We start from the raw sequence: 18,719 nt of genomic DNA on the forward strand, positions 1-18,719 counted from the left end.
GTGTCAGTTTTGGTGTAGTTCTTTGCACATGTTCAAATGGAAGCTCTATCAAAGGGGTAGGTTACATTTAAACCATTAAAGACACAGAATGTTCAGCATTAGCTGCGAAAAAAGTTGATATAGAAAAAAAATATTCTGCATTAGCTGTGGAAAAGTTGAGATGCCAACCTGTCAACTGGTTTGGATTCTGGTGTGGAGGTTGCTGAACTACTGAAGCGATGGATGGGTGATGTAGGAGCCTGGTGCCTGCCAGGGTATGGAGAGCCATTGGCACTGATTCTGATAAAACAAGGAAAAAATAAATGCTTTGTTCTCTCCAAGACATTTTCCCACTGAAATACAGAGAAGACGGATGGACAACACTTCAAGATCGTGCGATGTGAATTCCAGTCTTATATTGCTGGACAGTTTACACTGAGGCATGAATGTGTTAAGTGCTCTTAAGCACGTCTTCCTAAGACTTCTTTGATGTATCTTTTCAAGAGACCAACTGTTTTCTTCGGGGCCTTGTAACTGCAGATTGTTCTATTTTGTCCTTGATCAGCTGGATAACATATCGTTGTAAATAAGAATAGCTAAATGAAGATAACAGAATTAACCATGAGTGCTTCAATATCAAACTTTTAGGAAGGCTGCACTCTGTGCACATCTCCCTAAAACTATTAAGGTCCAGTGTGTAGGATGTAGGAGGATATATTAGCAGAAATGTAATTTAGTATAATAATTATGTTTTCTCGGGGGCCCTTCTGTGCGGAGTTTGCATTTTCTCCCCGTGTCTGCGTGGGTTCTCTCCAGGGTCTTCAGCTTCCTCCCACAGTCCAAAGACATGCAGCTCAGGTTGATTGGTGACTCTAAATTGCCCTTAGGTGTGACTGTGAGCATGTATGGTTGTCTGTCTATATGTGTCGGCCCTGCGATAGTCTGGCGACCTATCCAGGGTGTACCTTCCGCCCAATGACAGCTGGGATTGGCTCCAGCACCCCCTGAAAATAAAAATCATTGTTTTTTTGTTACTTTAGAATGAGCCGTTTATATCTTTACAGGAACCTGGTCCTCGTCCATGTTTCTTTTTGAGAGAAAGAGACCTCTGCGGATAATTTGGCTCACAGTAAAAACCTCATAAATGTCTGAATCTTAAGTTATCAGAGAAAAAAGATGAGCTCTCATTGGTAGGTGCTGGGCTGGCAGCCCAGCTGGGATGAGCCTACCAGAATTGGAGAAACACTCATTTGTAATGTGAAACTGCTTTATGCAGGGGGGGTTTAGTATCGATTTTAATCACCTTGTCTGTTTGATTTGGAGAGGAGGAGATGTCTGAAGATAATTCAGCTCCTGTTAAAAACCTCCTGAGCAATGAACACTGAAGGAATTCTTACCTGGAGAAGTTTCAGCTTGTTGCAGTCTGCATTTCTCACTGTTAGATGCCACAAAATCCCCATAAATCTTACACACTGGACCTTTAATGTAAATCACAAAACCCCACAGCCATTATATACCCTGTCCCTGCACAATCTATTTTGACCTGTTGACACCTGGCCTTACCTTTCAGCCCAGCAGGGCTTTCTAGCTGTGTAAGGTGTGGGAGAGTTGTTTATATCTGTCAGACTGAAGATGGAAGTGAGAAAAAAGAGAGTAAGAGTCAGTTCAGACACTCCAAAGATCAAAAAATGAAATGTTAGTTACATAAAAGATAGTGAGACAGCAGTTGAAGGTAGGACCAGCAAGACCACACAAGAACAACAGAACAAACAGGGGCGAGACAACATCTCTGTCTGTCTTACCGATTCAGTGTGATATTTAGCCTGCATTACAACTACAAATTAAAACTATTTTAGAGGCTTTTCACTGGATCACTTCTTTATGTCCCCTGCATTGACAAGCATTTATACTTATGGTAATCAGCTGAGGAACTGCTCTGCCAGTGCAGACTTAGTGGCTTATTCTATTTCTGTTGCTCTCTGAAGAAACATGAATAACTAAGGGACAGTGACTGTGACTCATGCTAATATTTTGAATTCCTTAATGATTTGAATTAATTTACTGACTTGTCTTGAATTAACTGTGGTGCACAGCCACAATGGAAGACAGATGAGTAGTAAATGTCTGCAAAAAATAATGCTTTCCAGCAACTGTGAAAAGGAAGCAATTATGTCTTTCCTTTTTCTGGTACAGCATGTCTTTGGAGATGACAGATGCAACGTAAATCACATCTGATGGGAAATAAAGGTGACTTTGATCAAGGACACATTTTTTAAGGATGAAGGAGGTAGAGAGGAACTAAGCTGCAGCATATCCAGCATAAATAACCTGGTAGGATGCAATTTAGAAGAGCAAATCAGCAACTATATCTGCTTTTATTTTCATGCGGCTTGCAGGTGTCTTTGCTGTGTGTACAGTGAGCTACAAAGAGACGCAGACACCAGTGATGGGGATGACGTTGTGATGCGTAACACAAGAAGATAAACTGTAGCTCCTGCCCTCTACCTGCAGTACCTTTCTCTGTCCTAGCCCTTCTCACTCTCCCGGGCCCTGATGGACACCTGCCTCTGTTTCAGGTTGGGACGGAGGGGGAATTTGACGGGGGAGGAAGGTGGGTGAGGCTGGGATAGAGTGACACTGAGGGTGTGCTGAACCAGGCAGACTACTCAGAGCAACATGGAAGACACATTCAGGTGTTTGGGGAGGAACACACCAAAGACTAAAGGCCCTCTTTTTAGGTGCGACGGACACAGGAGGAGCTGTCCTGGTCTTGGCGCTGAGATATTCTCTCTGCCCTGGTTGGTCACTGGATTTAGGGAGGATGTTGACCATACAGTTTAAGTTCAAACACATGTTAGGAGTGTCTGCTACAGCCGGAGCCACACTAGGATGACAAAATACAAGAGAGGAGTAGTCCAAAAGGGATGAAGAAAATACTTTCAAATGGAAGAAAAACTAGGGTACTGTATGAGTAAAACGGGGAATCAGGATCGGGAAACCAGTTGGCCTAAAATACCTGTGAGCGCCCTGTCTAGAGGACTCAGTGACCGGATGACTTTCATCATCTGCCTCGTCCTCGTCCTCCTCCTCCTCCTCATCATCATCATCATCCTCCTCCTCCTCCTCCTCCTCCTCTCCCTCCTCCTCTACTTCCTCCTCCTCTTCTTCCTCTTCCTCATCTCTGTGGCGAGAGGAGGGGCCGAGGGTTGAAAGGAGGAAAGGGGAGGATGTAAGCAGGCGAGAGGGAAGAGAAATTGGACAGAGACAATATGAAAACACACAGCGGAGGAAAGCCCGGGCAAGACAACACACAGAAATGACAAACACTAAAAACATGCTTGTCAAAAAGCATTGGAAGAGGAAGAGAGACAAGCACTGAAAGATGTACAAGATGGTTAGTAGGCTTTGACAACATCTTATAATGTTAAAAATGGCTATGCACAAGCAACAGTTACAACTACATTCAAGTGGCAGAATTAATGCAAACAACTGTTAAATACAAAACATCTCCCAGTGATTTTAATGTGGAGAAAAACATTCAATCCAATAACAAGAGCTGGGGATGTAAGAAGATATCTTTGGTTTTCGAACTGATAGTCTGGGATACACCGTCACACACGTGGCCACTTTGTTATTTGGATTCCTCTTGGTTGTCTGGATTTCATTAACAATATGGAAAATTGTGATCTTCAAAGGCGGCTTGGATTTCCTGTGCTGGACTGGAAGAAGCCAGTCTGGTATCATATGACCTGCTGGACTGAATTTGAGTATACCTGAGACCTGAGTGCTACCCGTATTATTACAGCATATGCTACTTACAAAGGCTTGTTATTAATGATAGGTGATTAAATTATGTGAAGCGAGGGAAGAAAGCAATCAATGGTGAGACAAAAAGCAATAATTTCCAGTTGAAAATTCAAGCCTAGTTTTTGCCTTCTGACGTACGATCTATAATAAAAGGTGGAATAAAAGGTTAACTTGACTTACATGAAAAGGAACTGGCTGACTAAGTTATTCTGGTGCTTTTATAGGGTATAGTTGAAGCTACTGTACAATTAAACAAGAATTTGCCTCTTTCCTGAATTACTGGTTGTGGTTTCCCTAGTTTTTGTAGTCACAAGGTTTGTTGTATATAAAACAGATGGCATTGTGGAGTTTGAGTTGAATGCACTCTCACTGAAGGAAGTATGAGTTGAGACAGAGCGCAGATACCTCATATCATGTGTTTACAGAAGCTTCCTATTTCCATCCGTGACAGGAGAACGTTTTTGACAGTGGGGAAATTAATTCAAATGTCACTTTGCAGCACTGGTCTCCTCTTTGCCGTTCTTTAAATTACTATATAATTAAATTCTCTGCTTTGGCTCTGGACGCATCTCTCCAAGGCTGAAATATAATACAACACTTGCAGTCAAGCTGTTTCCTGTGAAACAGAGTAAGTCTCCAGTGAGCGGGAATAATTTGTGATTCGTTTTTACTTGCAGCTATCTCTCAGGGTTTAAAATACAAAAGACCAAAACAAACCCTCCTGGATGAACCTTTTAAAACCAGGATCAGACTAAGTTCAAGCAAAAATGGAGGAAAGGATAAAGTTTCTTTTTTTCTCTTGAATATCTTCCACTTTTCCATTCCTCTCTGTCCTCCCCTTGCCTCACCTTTCACTGATGTCTTCAACACGTTGGCCACCAAACGGCAGAAAGCTGCTGGCGTGAGTGTGAGGACTGCTAGGTGATGCCGGGGCAGAAGCATGGCCTCTGCTATTCTGGAGCGAGTGTCTTCGGCTGCGTCTTCTCTCCAGGCCTCGCCTTTCGTTGGAACCACCAACACTGGCCCGCCGGCGCTCCTTGCGGACGCTGGGAGGCAGCTGGGTTTCGTCGTCTCCGTCCTCATGGCGGAGAGTCAGCTGCATCAAAGTATTTTAGAGAAAATTAGTAAATTAACAACAATATTGGCATACACTTCAGTTCTGGCTGCTGTATGAATGTGTGAGAAGTCAGGTGACCTGTTGTTAGACACTTATTAACATAACATTAAGGCCAGTTGTTATGTGATAATGTGGCAGCGCAGGCTTCCTGACCTCGTAAATGTTGAACTGTTCGACAAGGTCGAGGTCGGTGCCTTTCCTGCTCAAGTGTCTCTGGGCCACAGCCTCAACGCCCTGCTCCTCCAGACAGTCCACCATGTCGTAGTATGAGTCCTGATCTGGGAGGCCAGCCAGAGTCTACAACACAAAAACATTCAATGGAAAACAAGATAAGAGTCTTAACATTGTCTCTGCAATATTCAAGACTGACTGTGAAAGACAAAATAAATTGGAACAATAAAGATGGATCACCTGAGAGAAATAGAGGGAGTAACATTACTTCTGAGGCCATTTTGTTTGAACCTCATATTGAAATAAAATCTGTAGCCAGATATTCTAACAAAATAAACCTCAATCAGTACTATTTAATCCTCTTATATTGTCTGTGCTTTGACTCCAGTGTAATTGGAGCTCTATGCACTATGAAAAAACAGGCAGGTTCAGTATATACATGATACTGTACAATCCATTCTTGCTTTTAATGAATTTTTTAGAACTCTGTGTTGCTGCTGCTACAAACTACTGCAGTGACTCCTCCACTTTATAATAGAAAGCTCAGGGAGTGATAATTAGTCACTTGGTAAAGCTTCAGGCTTTACACTTTCATGCAGGTGACACTTTGTCACAAATACAATCACAACATACAGATTAACTTTGCAACTGATTCAATTGAGCTGACAAAATGGCCTTGCAGATCAGGTTAGGTTTTGGAAACAATTTAGATAAGAAACCCTGATTACATTTTACTATACTGGGGTAAGCAATTGGTAAGCTGTTAGCTGTGAGCCCTGGGTGCGGTTCTTTTACTGACCTTATTTATAAGTGTCATGGCATACACCAGCAGCTCTGTATCCACTCCATCCTTCTCATCCAGGATCTCCATGATGTTTGACCACAGTTTAGTGCCTGTAGCAGCAAAAGGCATACAACACATTGTATATCACAAGACAAACTCCAAACGCAAAGAAAGACGGAGCTGTACCTGTACTCTTTTTTTAGAAAGACAACAAAAAAGTCATAACAAATTCTTCTGCTCATCTTAAGGCATTAAAAAAAAACAGTTGCAACCTTGCAGCTCCACCAGGGTGCAGGAATCAAAACAAAAATTGTTTGTCATCTCATGGCTCCAGTAGAAGTAATGCAGTCATAGCAGTTTTCCTCTACAAAAAGTGTTGGTGGAAAAACAGCAGGGGCAGCTTGATCTTCAATGTAAAAGAAGCAGCTATGTGTCTCAGATACAAGGGTCAAGTCAGGCATCTCCTTCTCATCAGGAGACTGTGGATCAAGTTCATTCTTGTTATGCAACAGCAGAAGTGACGGGATAAGTTGGAGCTGAGACAGAGGGATACCCGACCCCTGCATGGCTGATGCTCAACCCCCTGTTGTACACCAAAGCACAATGTGGAGCCTTTATAGCGGCAGGTAACTGAACCCGGCTGTAGACAGGAGTTACAGTCTCTCTCGATAAGCTCTGCTCCATGCAAGCTGCTCAGGACAACAGATATGACTGCCATGTAACAAGAGACTTTGATCTTCAGCCACCATGGACTTGATTAGTGGAACTGAAGTAAATTAATCATAAATGGGAATTTACATTATTTTACATTTAAATAATAGTGTTAACGTGATATTTTACAGATATGTAAACAATACCTCATTAGCTGGAAGAAGCACATCCAAACAAAACATTTTGGGATGTAAAGCAGTGAATACAGGGAATCACAGTCTGTTAGTCCTTTAAGTCTGCAGGTATTGAATGTAACATTCCAAAAAATCACTGTAATGCTCACCTCTTTTGGCATCCACAGCGTTCACAGCCTTTATGAGCAGGGTGGCGTTAGACTCGGTGTATTCCACAAACACCAGAAGTAGCTTTAGGGCCGTCTTCACCACCAGACGGAACTACACAAACAAACAAACAAACAAAAAAAACACAGTTTACACTGAAATCACACTGTGGCATAAGCCCATAAATCCAAGCATATAACACAAAATTGACCTAATTTAAACTGTTACACTTGGTCTGATAAAGAGCTTGATGCTCTGAATGTCACTTCTATTGTAATTCAATAAACATTCATGGGAGCATTAACTAGTGTACAGACTCACATCTCTCTGTCTTCTATATATTCCTCAATCCAGCACCTAGTACTTATTGTCTGGATGTGTGTGCTTTTGTAACTTTTTTTATGTGCTTTTGTGCTTGAACACATGGATCGCTAACGTCCAATTATCAAATGGTAGTCTTTCCTGTCTGAAACGTCTTGCGAGGGTTGATAAGCAGCTTGGGTGACGTTGAGGGAACACTAAATAGACATAAAACATCTCAGGAGAACATACTGTTCTCTACTAAAACATTATGGGAATAGCACAAAAGTACAAACAACTGTAATCAGAATAAAATAAAGACTGGGTTATAGTAAACATTGAAAATAATCTTTAAATACTGAAGCAGCTGACTAAAAATCTAAATTTACCCTCCTACAAAAAATGAAAAAAGGAGAGAGAAAACTATTGGACAAGAGAGTCTTAGGCCTGATGCACTTCAACTTTGCAAATCTACTTGGTAAAAATCAACATCATGTCAGTGATAATAAAATCCATCAGATTTAATTGAACTCTTCTGAACAGCTGCCACATCAGCACTGTGACTGGACAAGCAACACCCCAATGATCACTGTCAAAATGACTAATTACAATGGACATTTGCCATACTAAATGATTGGGAAGACAGGGTTTTGATTAAAGAAAAATAAGATGGATGCCAAATGTTTCAACATTTATTCGGGAAGCCAGAAGAGTAATTAGTAAGAACAGAAAACAGAGGGGAAAGAGAGAAGAGTCAATCCTCATCTGCTGCAAATATGCTGCACATTATCAAATCTGGCCACTAGAGGGCCGGGGGGACCATGATGACAGAGGAGAGGGGTTTGTGATGATTTCTAATTTGTCAGTGCACAGATGGGACTGCTGAGTTATTTTACATTGTTTCACCTGTGTTTAATGTTCACATTCTGTACCTTAGATCCGACCAGCGTGTAAAGCCACTGGACCGTCTCACTGTGAGATATGAGGCCGTTCATCCCATCCACATACAGCATTATCTGACCGAGAGCTGGAGAGAGAAAGAGGGAGAGAAAGAAAGTAAAGGGGTTTGGTTAATCATTGTCATTTCTATTTTGTTTTTTCTTTTTTTAACTATAAACTGGCCACATTTTGTCCTCCACAGCACCCAAAATAACCAGAAAACAGTAAAGGGCTTGCTCTGGATGTTTGGTGTCTGTTTTGAACACTGATCATGACTCTTAGTGCAAGCTCTTTTCAATGCAAAGCGTGTGAATAATCCCAATAAACTTTTTTTATTGTGATTTTTGACAAGTTGTTCAATATTTTAAAATAGATTTAGTGACATATTATGTACACAAAAGACAAGGAAAATAAAACAAAATATAGTCACAATAAAAAAATCCTACAATGATAAAAGAAATAATCCTAATACTCAAAAATAATCCAATAAAAAACAAGATTAAAGAAAAGTGGGCTATCAGATATGTATTTGTAAAAAAAAAACCCAACAAAACAAAACAAAAAAACCCAATAATAATATTTTTTTATGCAGGGTAGAAAAGATCATATTGAATGAGCATGACAAATTCTGACTTTTTCCTGGCTGGTTTTAGATTCTTACAGAAGCCATAGAGATGCCCCTCTTTCTTTGTCTTTATCTAATTGTAAAGTGTTTCTGTCAATAATAATGTAATAAAGACAGAAAATTGACATGATCAGAAAGACCAGTTTACTCTGTCTGTAACTGTAACTGTCTGTAAACAGACCTTGCCATATGTAAAACAGCAAAAAAAAAAGTTGATTTTTTAAAATGATTTTCTGTTGGTGTCACGCATAAACAATCACACAGATGCAAAGAAGCAAAAAAGTGTAGTGTTAGTGAAAGGGGTTTAATGATATTCCTCTGCCCTATCACGATAAAATCTACAACCAAGTTGGAGCTGCTGTGGAGATAAACGTTTCAAAAATCACAACAACTGGGTGAAAACCTCAAAACGAAAACTTTTTTCTCATCCCTCAAGTCTGTGGACACAACTGGGAACGGAAAATATTTAAGCCGAGTGCCTCTCTGGATGCTGACATGACTTCCATCTGTAACAGGATACATAAATAAGAACATAATAAGAGCCAAGGGATCTCTACAGGGGGCAGTAAAAGTGTAAGGCTTCTGTTAAACAAGGAGAAGGGGGAAGGGGGACAAACACTGCTGGAAAGAAGTAAAACAGACAAAAGCTCCCTTTAAACACGTAGTCTTTTTTTTAACAGCATCTCAATGGCCATCCACAGGGAGTTAATGCATTCACAAAGACGACCACAGCAACAGGATGAGCTCAGCTTGAACCCACTGCCACTTTAGGTGATGCATTAGCTGACACAGGGAAAAAACAAAGTAGTATAAACACGAAAACACATTGAAAGTGGAACATTTTTGGAGAGCCTGTCTGACTATTTTTTGGCAGAAGCTCTATGTCCTTTTTGGGGTAATACTTCAGATAATCCTCTGATATTTTCTTTTTCAAACATGGGAAAAGGTGATAAGCTTTTGCTGATCAACCTCAGAAATGCATAGCTGGAGAAATCTTCATAGGCTGCAAAAGCTGAAACACCAGGTGTTTTTAAATGTTAAGAATCCAGGGACAAAATAGGGACAGTTTAAACTTTGACCAAATTTAGGGCAGCGTTTTCGCAATAATTTGATGATACGATATCTTATGATTTAATACAGTGTACTGCGATACATTGTTACACTGTATGCAAAGCAATGTATTCGGAATTTTTAAAATGTTCCCAAAATTACGCTCATTTTCAGGTTCATACGTGTATTTTGGGTTTCTTCTAGAGCATGTTTACAAGCTTTAATATCGAAGAAACACATTACACATCGTTCTTCTCATACTGTCTGCTTGAATATACCTGTATTCACCCTGTCTGAAATGTACCAACAGCTCGGTGGCGGCACTTTCTCTGTGGATGGGCGTCTTGACATGTCACAATTGTTGTATACCACCTTTATCTTAGTCATGATACAAATAAGACATGGAAATATGACATTTTACAATATGGGATTTTGGCTAAGCTTTGCTATGAGCCATTTCATGGCTGCTCGGGGCTCCATTGGCTAGTTGTTGTCACTGTTGCTTTCTTTTCCCTGTTAAATGTTTTTTTCTTATCTGCTGTGAGGGTCCAAGGACAGAGGGATGTCACGTGTTGTAAAGCCCTCTAGGGCTAATTATGATTTGTGTTGCCAACAAGTTGCCAAGTCGCCTTTGGGTATAAAATGTGCTTTGTAAATAAATTTGCCTTGCCATGCTGTGAGTATAACTGGACTCATAATTTGCTTGCTTACTGTATGTTAGTGGGAAGTGTAACAACTAGATAAAATACCTTTACTGACATACTGAGATCATCTTAAAAAGAGTACCGTCCATTATCCTTTTACCGCATTTAAAGCAGTTGGCTTTGTTATGATGAGAAACTGAGTAATATTTTTCCTCTCCTCTTCTCTTGAGGGGCCTGAAAATTGTGAATATGCTATAGATAAGCCAAAATTCCCAGGTGCAGCTGCTGTGTGTGCGAGTGTGTGGGTGGACGCATGAATGCATGTGCACATATGTGTGTATGTGCATGCTGAGGGCCCACTGCAGCAGTAGTAGCAGCAACAGGGGCAGTTCATCTTTTATCAATCAGGGTTAATTACTCACAACATGTCAGGCCAGAGAATTCCTGACAGTCCTCTCCTGCTGCGAGCTCAGAGCCGTGTGTCACAGCAGTCAGTGACTTGGACAACATGCCAAATCAAAGCAGACCACATCAGAGCGTGTTTATGAAAACATGATTAACCTCCTCTGTCAGTGCAGGCCAGAGTGTCACCCTCTGCTGAGACACCCCCCTCTTTGTATGGGACCACTGCTGACAGATGAGTGACAGCAGTAATGACATGACGCACAGCTGGAGTCCAAAAATGATTCCTATGGTTTGCAAAAAAGAAGATCTAACTAACATGTAAAATACAGTTAAACATCTACTCTGTCAATTTTTTTATAAACAGACACAAGCAGCTGTGACTTTTGCTGGATGAGTAATGAGCTCCACGCTTTTTTTCAAATTGCTAGCCGATGTCTGACCTGTAATATCATCACTGCACAGACTTTTATCTCTGGTGTGCACCTGTGTACAGTATCTGCTGAGGGTTTGAGGAATGCCAACTGAAAACAGGGGTGAAAAAGGATAGGTGGCTTTAATGAGGCTGTTTAAAGTGTCATTACGCAACATGAATGTACAGCTGCTGACAGATGAGACGTTACTGATTGTTCCCAAAAGTAAACCACAAAGTGAAATGACTTTTAGATCACTGACATGTTATCATAAGATATTATTTAAAGATATCACTGATAGGTTACAGTTGCCAAGCAAAATAAAATCTGAATGAATGTCTATATCATATGTGGATTTAATTTACTGCACAGTGATTTACAGAATTGATATAATGGTCACTTACAAACCATGCCAGAAACCGCACAATCATTACCTTTCCTCTCGGATTCATTAAAACTGCTGCTTCATGGAATTATTTCATGTCAGCTGCCATTTAGGTACAACTTCAACTCTGAGTACCAGAAAACCACATGGACTGCAGTTACCCTGTGAACAGTAAGGTAAAAGGATACTGTAACTGTTTAAAAAAAAAAATTACCTAACATTATGGGAAACTGCAACCTTAATAGTCTGGTCAGAAACCGTTTAAAGGAAACATCTAATTACTTTCAAAGAAATTACCTTTTGTGAACTTCAAATGGCACTGATTTCCACGCACTTTTGATTAAATTAGTCGTGAAAATGCCCTGGAAAATGGAAAGTTACCTGTGTGATGCAGTTCACGCTTTGAAAGTGAGATCAAATCTTTATACTGTAGTGTACTTTCCCAGCCTTGTCCCTTTGTGAAACGCTGTGGGTCCAGAACATGGAATTTGTTTTTAAACTTTAAAAGAGACAGTGATCAATAACTTTTGAAGACGGTTAATAAGAAGAGCATGTGAGTGCTGAGTCTGGACAGGACACCCTCCACTTCAAGCACTGATCGGGGGCCAAAAATGTGGGCCTCCATTCGAGTAATCATGAGCAGCTCTATAATACCTCACACAAAGTACAACAATAACATTGCTTAGTCCCTTTGCATGTATGTCACGTAATGAGATGTTGGCAGACAATGAGCTGCCTTCAAAGCACAGTGATTAGAATTTAAATGTAAGCCATTATGGGAAGCCGGAGAGGAGAGATTTAGCTAAAAAGAAACTTGGAAGTGTTCAATGAGGAGCCTGGCGTCTGTGCTGCACTCCCACACTCCATTTCTTTCAATACTTAACATACGTTTGCCTTAAGAGTAAAGAGAGCATTTGTTGGTATTGAGCTGCAGCAGGGAACCACAGACTGAATGTGTGGAAGAGACTCTGTTCCTGTGTCTGAACCAGAGAAGTAAAAACTAATGCAATTGAGGTCTGGTGGAAGTGTTTCTTCAGGGCCTCTCCCTCTCATAAACCACAGCAATTATCTTCCACAGCCTCAGGAATGTGCAGGAAGGGCTGCTCCCTGACCACTGCCGAGGTGAGAAGCACTCTGAGGTCTGGGTGGCAGCATCAACACGAGTCATTTGACACGAGATTAAATTTTTTTTTTTTTTTTAAAAAAGGACAACTTTACCTATGAGCATCACCTCAACAAAACTGTTCACTCCTCTTCCACTCACCACTCTACCCCTTTGGTTTCATTTACATTTTGGAATTTATCAAAACTGGGTCAGCCAAACTGTCTGTCAGCGTGCAACATTTATTTTACCAGGGCTTTGGGACAGGGGCCAAATCTCCATCCCCTACAGTGCAGCTTAGAGCCTCTTATCGTATTATTCTCTGCATTAGCAGGGAGCTGCACCCAGGTCTAAAGTGTGTCTCCCTGTACCCACGGATGTGGTTTACTGCAACGTCCGGAAAATACTTTTTGTACAATGCAGATTCTTGTTCCTTTGTGTCACCATAATTATAGTAAATTATGTTGATGTCAAGAGCTGAGTGTCCACAGTGGATTCTGGGAACACATGGGCAGGTACACAGAAAGCACTGACCTGTGATTTCACTATTTTTCATTTCCTCAGTGGTGGAATGTAACTAAGTACATTCACTCAAGTACTGTACTTCCGTATGAATTTGAGGTACCTGTACTTGACTCTTATTTTCATGCTACTTTATACTTTTACACTACTACATTTTAGAGGGAAATATTGCACTTTTTACTGCACTACATTTATCTGACAGCTTTAGTTACTTTACAAATTAAGATTTTTTGCATAAAAAACACAAGGCGGGTTTATAAACTCTCCTGTTTTTCCATGATGCTTGTAAAAAATTAAAATACCAAACAGTTTATACAAGTACGCCGGCAAGAATTAGTTGATTAATCAATCCGTCAAGTCAAAGAAAAATATTTGCCAACTATTTTGATAAACACTTTTCTTTTTCTATTTTTTTGTAATTTGAGTTTGGGTTTTTTTTTTAATTTTGTTTATAATTTTAAGTTTTTTATGTACTTACTTTTTAAAAGAATTTTTGTTTTAGGTGTTGTTTTTTAATTTTAAATCATTTTTGACTTTTTTGGATTTTTTTTTTCTTTTTGTTTAATAATTTTGAGTTTGGGGTTGCTGTTTTTGTCATTTTGAGATTTTGGGTGTTTTTTTTATTTTTGTATAATTTTAAGATTTTTGAGTGTGTTCTTTTTTTTTTTTTTAAAAAAAAAAAAAATTTTTCTGCAGGGCTAATACTTGTAATAGAGTAGGCTATTTTAGTGTACGAGTGATTAGGGTCCCCTCTCAATACACAGAGTTTGTACTTCTGGCGGTAGTAATGCACTACATATAAATTTGTCCCGTAGGTCTCAAGAGCTACCTTGGGTCCTCGTTGATATACCCTTCAAATGTAAAGTGGATCGAATGCACGGTTGTTGAGAAAATCAAAGGACAGATATTTAGAAGGACAGAGAATCTTCTCATGTTAGTTAGAAAAAAATTAAAAGCTAACAGATTTCCTTTTGGTACAGGCATTTACTGCATCAATGCCTTGAGCTCGCTTCTCATTGAGTCTGTCTACCATAAAAAAAAGACCAGTTTACTACTCATGCCAATTATGAACTGAATAAGACATGTTCATGCATCACGATCCATTTGTTATTCAGCTAATCACCCAGACCATTAGAGCCAGACAAACTGCCTCTGCCAGACCAATTCGAGTAACCGAGCCAACTGCCAGACTTACATTGAGCCCCATACAGTAAAACAACAGGGGGATGCTTCCATTTTCAGTCCTGAATACATCTGCCAGTATTCTACACAATTTACTGTGGGCCGAAGCCCAAACACATTCCCTAAAGACAAACAAACAAACCTCATGGAAATATAGCATGAAGTAAGGCAAGGGGGGCCTTTCCAGGATCTGGCTGAGCGAGCTCTACAGGCGCTACAGACCTAATGAACTACTGCAGTGCTGAGCAGGGCACAGCGAGCTGAGCAGACTACAACTGTGAGGAAAATGAAAAGGCTACTTCTCTGTTTCTTCAAAATAGGATAAAGCTGTTAGATTAGAGCTGCTGCAGTACAATATTTCAAAAAATCATTTTAGGTCAATGAACAACTAGGAAAAGGCCAACAGATGAGCTTTTCCCATCCCATCCAATTGGGGAAGACTTTGCAGAAAAGCTACTGCATGACATCCACCCACTTGTAGACTGAGCTGAAAGATGAGCTGCGGTAAATTCTTACTGCTCTTGAGAGAGTCGTGGTGTGATTCGCTTTGGTTCTGGCCAGCCATATGCTGAAATCAGTCCCAAAAAACAGTGAGCTCATAGGAATCAGCCGTAAAAACCCACTCGAGTGCTGAGGATTTCAGTTTATCTGCCCGCGTGCTACATTACTGCACAAGATTTATTATTTTCCCCCCCAAATGATAGTTTATGTATCTTAGACGGCAAGGTCAGAGATGATAAAATAAGAGCTTGAGAAATAAACCAAATCAAACATTCTTATAATATAATTGGCTTGTATACTGTACTCTGTTACAGTAAAACAGGCTGCAGCTCAGGGTTGTTACTCTGCTGCCAGTGGGTTCGCTAAGGCTGAAAACTTCTACAGATGCAGGAAGGCAGAATATAGGTCAGGCAGGTGGGGTTGAATTGGGTTCAGATGCAAGCTGTCTGCACGAGTCAGGGGGATCTGAAGGGGGCTGTAGGGGTCTGACACAGGGTGGGACGTATCCGGTAGAAACAAGGCTCTTTAAGCTTAACCAAAAACATGACAACAGATTATGTTTTTTTCAGTCAGTTAAAGGTTGCCTGGCCTTTTTTTTTATCCTAAACTTTTAAACATCTTCAAAAATTACAGGTGGTGTTACAGTATAAAAGTATACAGTAAAGAGTATACAGCAGTGTGTGTGTGTTTTAGTGCAGTGCTGAGTGTGTCAGTCAGTTTGAAAGCTGCTGATTTAATTTAATAAAGTAGGGGACAGGCTGGAGGCAAAGACATGTTACCAGTGAAGCAAAGAGGGATGGATGTTGTAGACTAAAACCATGTATGGCATTTTATTTCTTAAATTTCCTCCAAACATCTATTAACTATTAAAAACAAACAAACAAAAACTCTCCAACAGGTAAAGACACTAAAATATGTATGAAAATATCGGTGAAAAAACCTTGTAAGCTTTAAAAAAATCTTTTAAGGATTTTTTTTAGTGTTGATGTTTGGTTTGCAGGTTAACTCATGCGTTTCTAATGAAGTAAGCAAAACATATTAAACAAATGAAAAAATATCTCCATGTCATGTGACCTTCAGATTCTACCCTGCACTTTAAAAAAGGATGTGTAAATGAATTAACCTTTAAAAGCACTATCATGGATATGTGCGGTTTTGTCGGCTTTGCACAAATGGGGCAGCAGGAGCCAGCACTGAGAGTTGCAGGAGACTGGGTGGAAAACATGCTCGTGTTCCCATGGGATCTCATTACAAACCAGGAGTTCAAGTTTCGATTGGTACAACGAGGGCATTCCTGGAGATCTCCTTCTCACTCAAAACACAGCACTTGTCCACATATGTGTCAGCAGTTCCCGTGTTTTCCATCTCAAATTTCCTCTCTGTCCTGAAGGGTTTAATCATACTTGCGTGATCACTCAAACAAGGAAATGATCACACCTAAAATAACCTTCATATACACTGATGCATTTGCACGAAGCATCTCAAGCCTAGATAGAATGGAAATGTTTATCCAGACGATGGGCCATAGTAAAGGTCTCCCCCCTCTCAAACAGACGGCCTATAACACAGCCAGACAACACAATACACACTGTTTCCAACAAGAGCTTCCAGCAGCGCCGTTAACCCGACTGTGCCTGGGTTTTCACTTAATGCTCAGCAAAATGGTCAAACCAGCAATGAGAGATTTCAGTTACGCTCCATTAAATATTTTAAGAACTTTGGTCAGAGTAAAACACAAAAACAATGAGCCTGATTCTAAATTAAGAGAAATAAAACATCAATCCAGTGTTTAGGGCTTTACTGGAAATCCTTTGTAGTAGAGACTTAGCTGCATGTTTTCACTTCTATCTAAACACATATAAAGTCAGTCCAACTTTCAAATGTTATTATTATTTCACAAATTATCTATTTTATTATAAATCAATACTAATATAGATTTGAAGAAGCCAACTTGAAGTCCCCCTCCACTCAAAATATGTTTTTCTGATGTTTATGCCACCTAAAATGTCTGACCTTGACTATTCTGACTTATGTCTGTGCAAAGATTGTCACCAGAAAGGTGTTTTCACCTACCTTGACTGCAGGGGGCGACGTCTGTGCACTTCCCTAAAATCTGAGATTCAAATTTACCCCGGGGAAAGCTAGATCACAAACATCAAATGCTAATGAACAACATGATAAAATAAAAGATGATTAACACTTCTACTCTAATTTGCTGCTAGACACAGATTTTACGGGAGTCTGGGATTAACTGAGGCTCAAACATGCGTGGTTGAATCTCTCCGATGTTTCCTCTAATCCTACCCATCTTGCTGGGCACTGCTCTTTCACCAGTCAGCCTAGCGCAAGTCTTGCATAAACAGACCTATTTAAACTCTTAATTTTAAGTCAGCCGCAACCTCCAGAGCTGAAAAATGAAGCCAACGCATAAGTGCAAATAAACTGCAGTTACTCTAATGGCCACTTGAGGCTGGCTCCAGAAGCGGGTCAATCCCCATACCTCCTGTAAAAATGCCAGACTTTACTGCAGAAATAAAATGTTTACAGCCTGGGACAAAAAAACAGTTTTGGTCTCTGCAGCTAATTTCCTTATTCATGACAACTGTACAGTGATTCATTTTTCTATTACTTACACATTTAAATCTTATTACGGCTTATGTAGTCTATATTTAAGGGCAAAGCCGCTTGAGTGACTGCGAGGCGTCGCCACGGTCTATGTCAGATCCATCCCTTGCCTATTCATAGCTCAACTTTTTTTTAAAGTTGAGAAGAAAAAAATAATAATTGAAGAGTATTTTTTACATACTTTAAAACATGTCTGGAGGGTGAATTTAGTAATAGATAAAAATGTTGATTATCAATATTATCTGCCTTTGATTATACATTTAGTGTCTGAAAAGGAGGTCTAAAGGTTTGCAGGTTTCCCAGCAAACCATCCAGCAGAGCAGCTGGTTTCACTGAACTCCTTATACTACAAAGGCAGAGAGAATAAGAGTAATTAGCAGCTATTGTGTTTGCTTACAGTGACACACGTCTGGCACACACACTGCTGCACAGACAAGTCACTGGATGTTCTGCCTCACTTATCTGCCACATACAACATGTAATGCCACCACACTGAGAGACATTAAAGAGACCAACAACAATTCAAACAAAAGGGTCTTGTGTTTCAGGTGCACTTGTGAAAAAGCCTGCTGCCCACTAAAGTTACTGCTGTGTGTGACACTAAAAGCTGGACTGAGCGCTCGATTGGGAGCAGTGTTCCAGGCCCCAGACAGTTTAAGAGGTAATGAAACACTTGACTAGAACAAAATTCCCCTTCCCACCAAGGCCCTCTGAGCAGCTCCCCCTGGACAACCAGGAAGTCAACGTGCTTTAACGTATGGCATTATAACTGCCGTGTCATTAAAAACAGGAGATCTCAAAATGTTAGCAGGAAAGAGGGAGAGATGCACAGATAAAGAGAGAGGGGAAGAAAGGGTGAGATAAAAGCACAAGATGAAAAATGAGCATGAATTATTTGATACAGTAATACTTTCACAGCAACACAACTCCCATTTCTGTGTAAGCTATAAATTCACAAATATAACTTAGAGCATGTAAACCTATGTGCTTACAATATAATACAGCATGCGATGAGATATGGCCTTCTGGGTATGAGGATAATTTATGTAATGTGCAAGAATGTGTTTTCCAAAAATGTATCCAAGACTCCTCTGATAGGACAAACGAAAGACTGCTTCCCTGAATTCCTATAGATCAAAACCTAGGCTTCATTTCCAATTTGATTCCAGCAATGCTAAG

The 18,719-nt window shown here is 40.2% G+C and overlaps 1 protein-coding gene across 6 annotated transcripts in view; it reads right to left on the reverse strand.

Moving 5' to 3' along the window:
• The window catches only part of fhod3b (formin homology 2 domain containing 3b), a 139,833-nt gene that overhangs the window by 53,721 nt on the left and 67,393 nt on the right, over positions 1-18,719 (reverse strand). For 2 of the 6 annotated variants that reach the window (XM_088084150.1, XM_088084151.1), the window contains exons 6-14: positions 8,083-8,177; positions 6,853-6,964; positions 5,874-5,968; positions 5,057-5,200; positions 4,635-4,882; positions 2,996-3,160; positions 2,693-2,863; positions 1,543-1,605; positions 169-279 (exon numbers count right to left, since the gene is read on the reverse strand). In XM_088084150.1, coding sequence (XP_087940276.1) covers positions 169-279; positions 1,543-1,605; positions 2,693-2,863; positions 2,996-3,160; positions 4,635-4,882; positions 5,057-5,200; positions 5,874-5,968; positions 6,853-6,964; positions 8,083-8,177 — 1,204 coding nt within the window. The remainder of the gene's footprint in view (positions 1-168; positions 280-1,542; positions 1,606-2,692; positions 2,864-2,995; positions 3,161-4,634; positions 4,883-5,056; positions 5,201-5,873; positions 5,969-6,852; positions 6,965-8,082; positions 8,178-18,719) is intronic. The other 4 variants (XM_088084152.1, XM_088084153.1, XM_042489534.2 and 1 more) reach the window with 3 other exon arrangements.

This window comes from Plectropomus leopardus, chromosome 11 (assembly GCF_026936395.1).
Source record: "Plectropomus leopardus strain MGB_pleo_1.0 chromosome 11, ASM2693639v1, whole genome shotgun sequence".
NCBI classification, from domain to species: Eukaryota; Metazoa; Chordata; class Actinopteri; order Perciformes; family Serranidae; genus Plectropomus; species Plectropomus leopardus.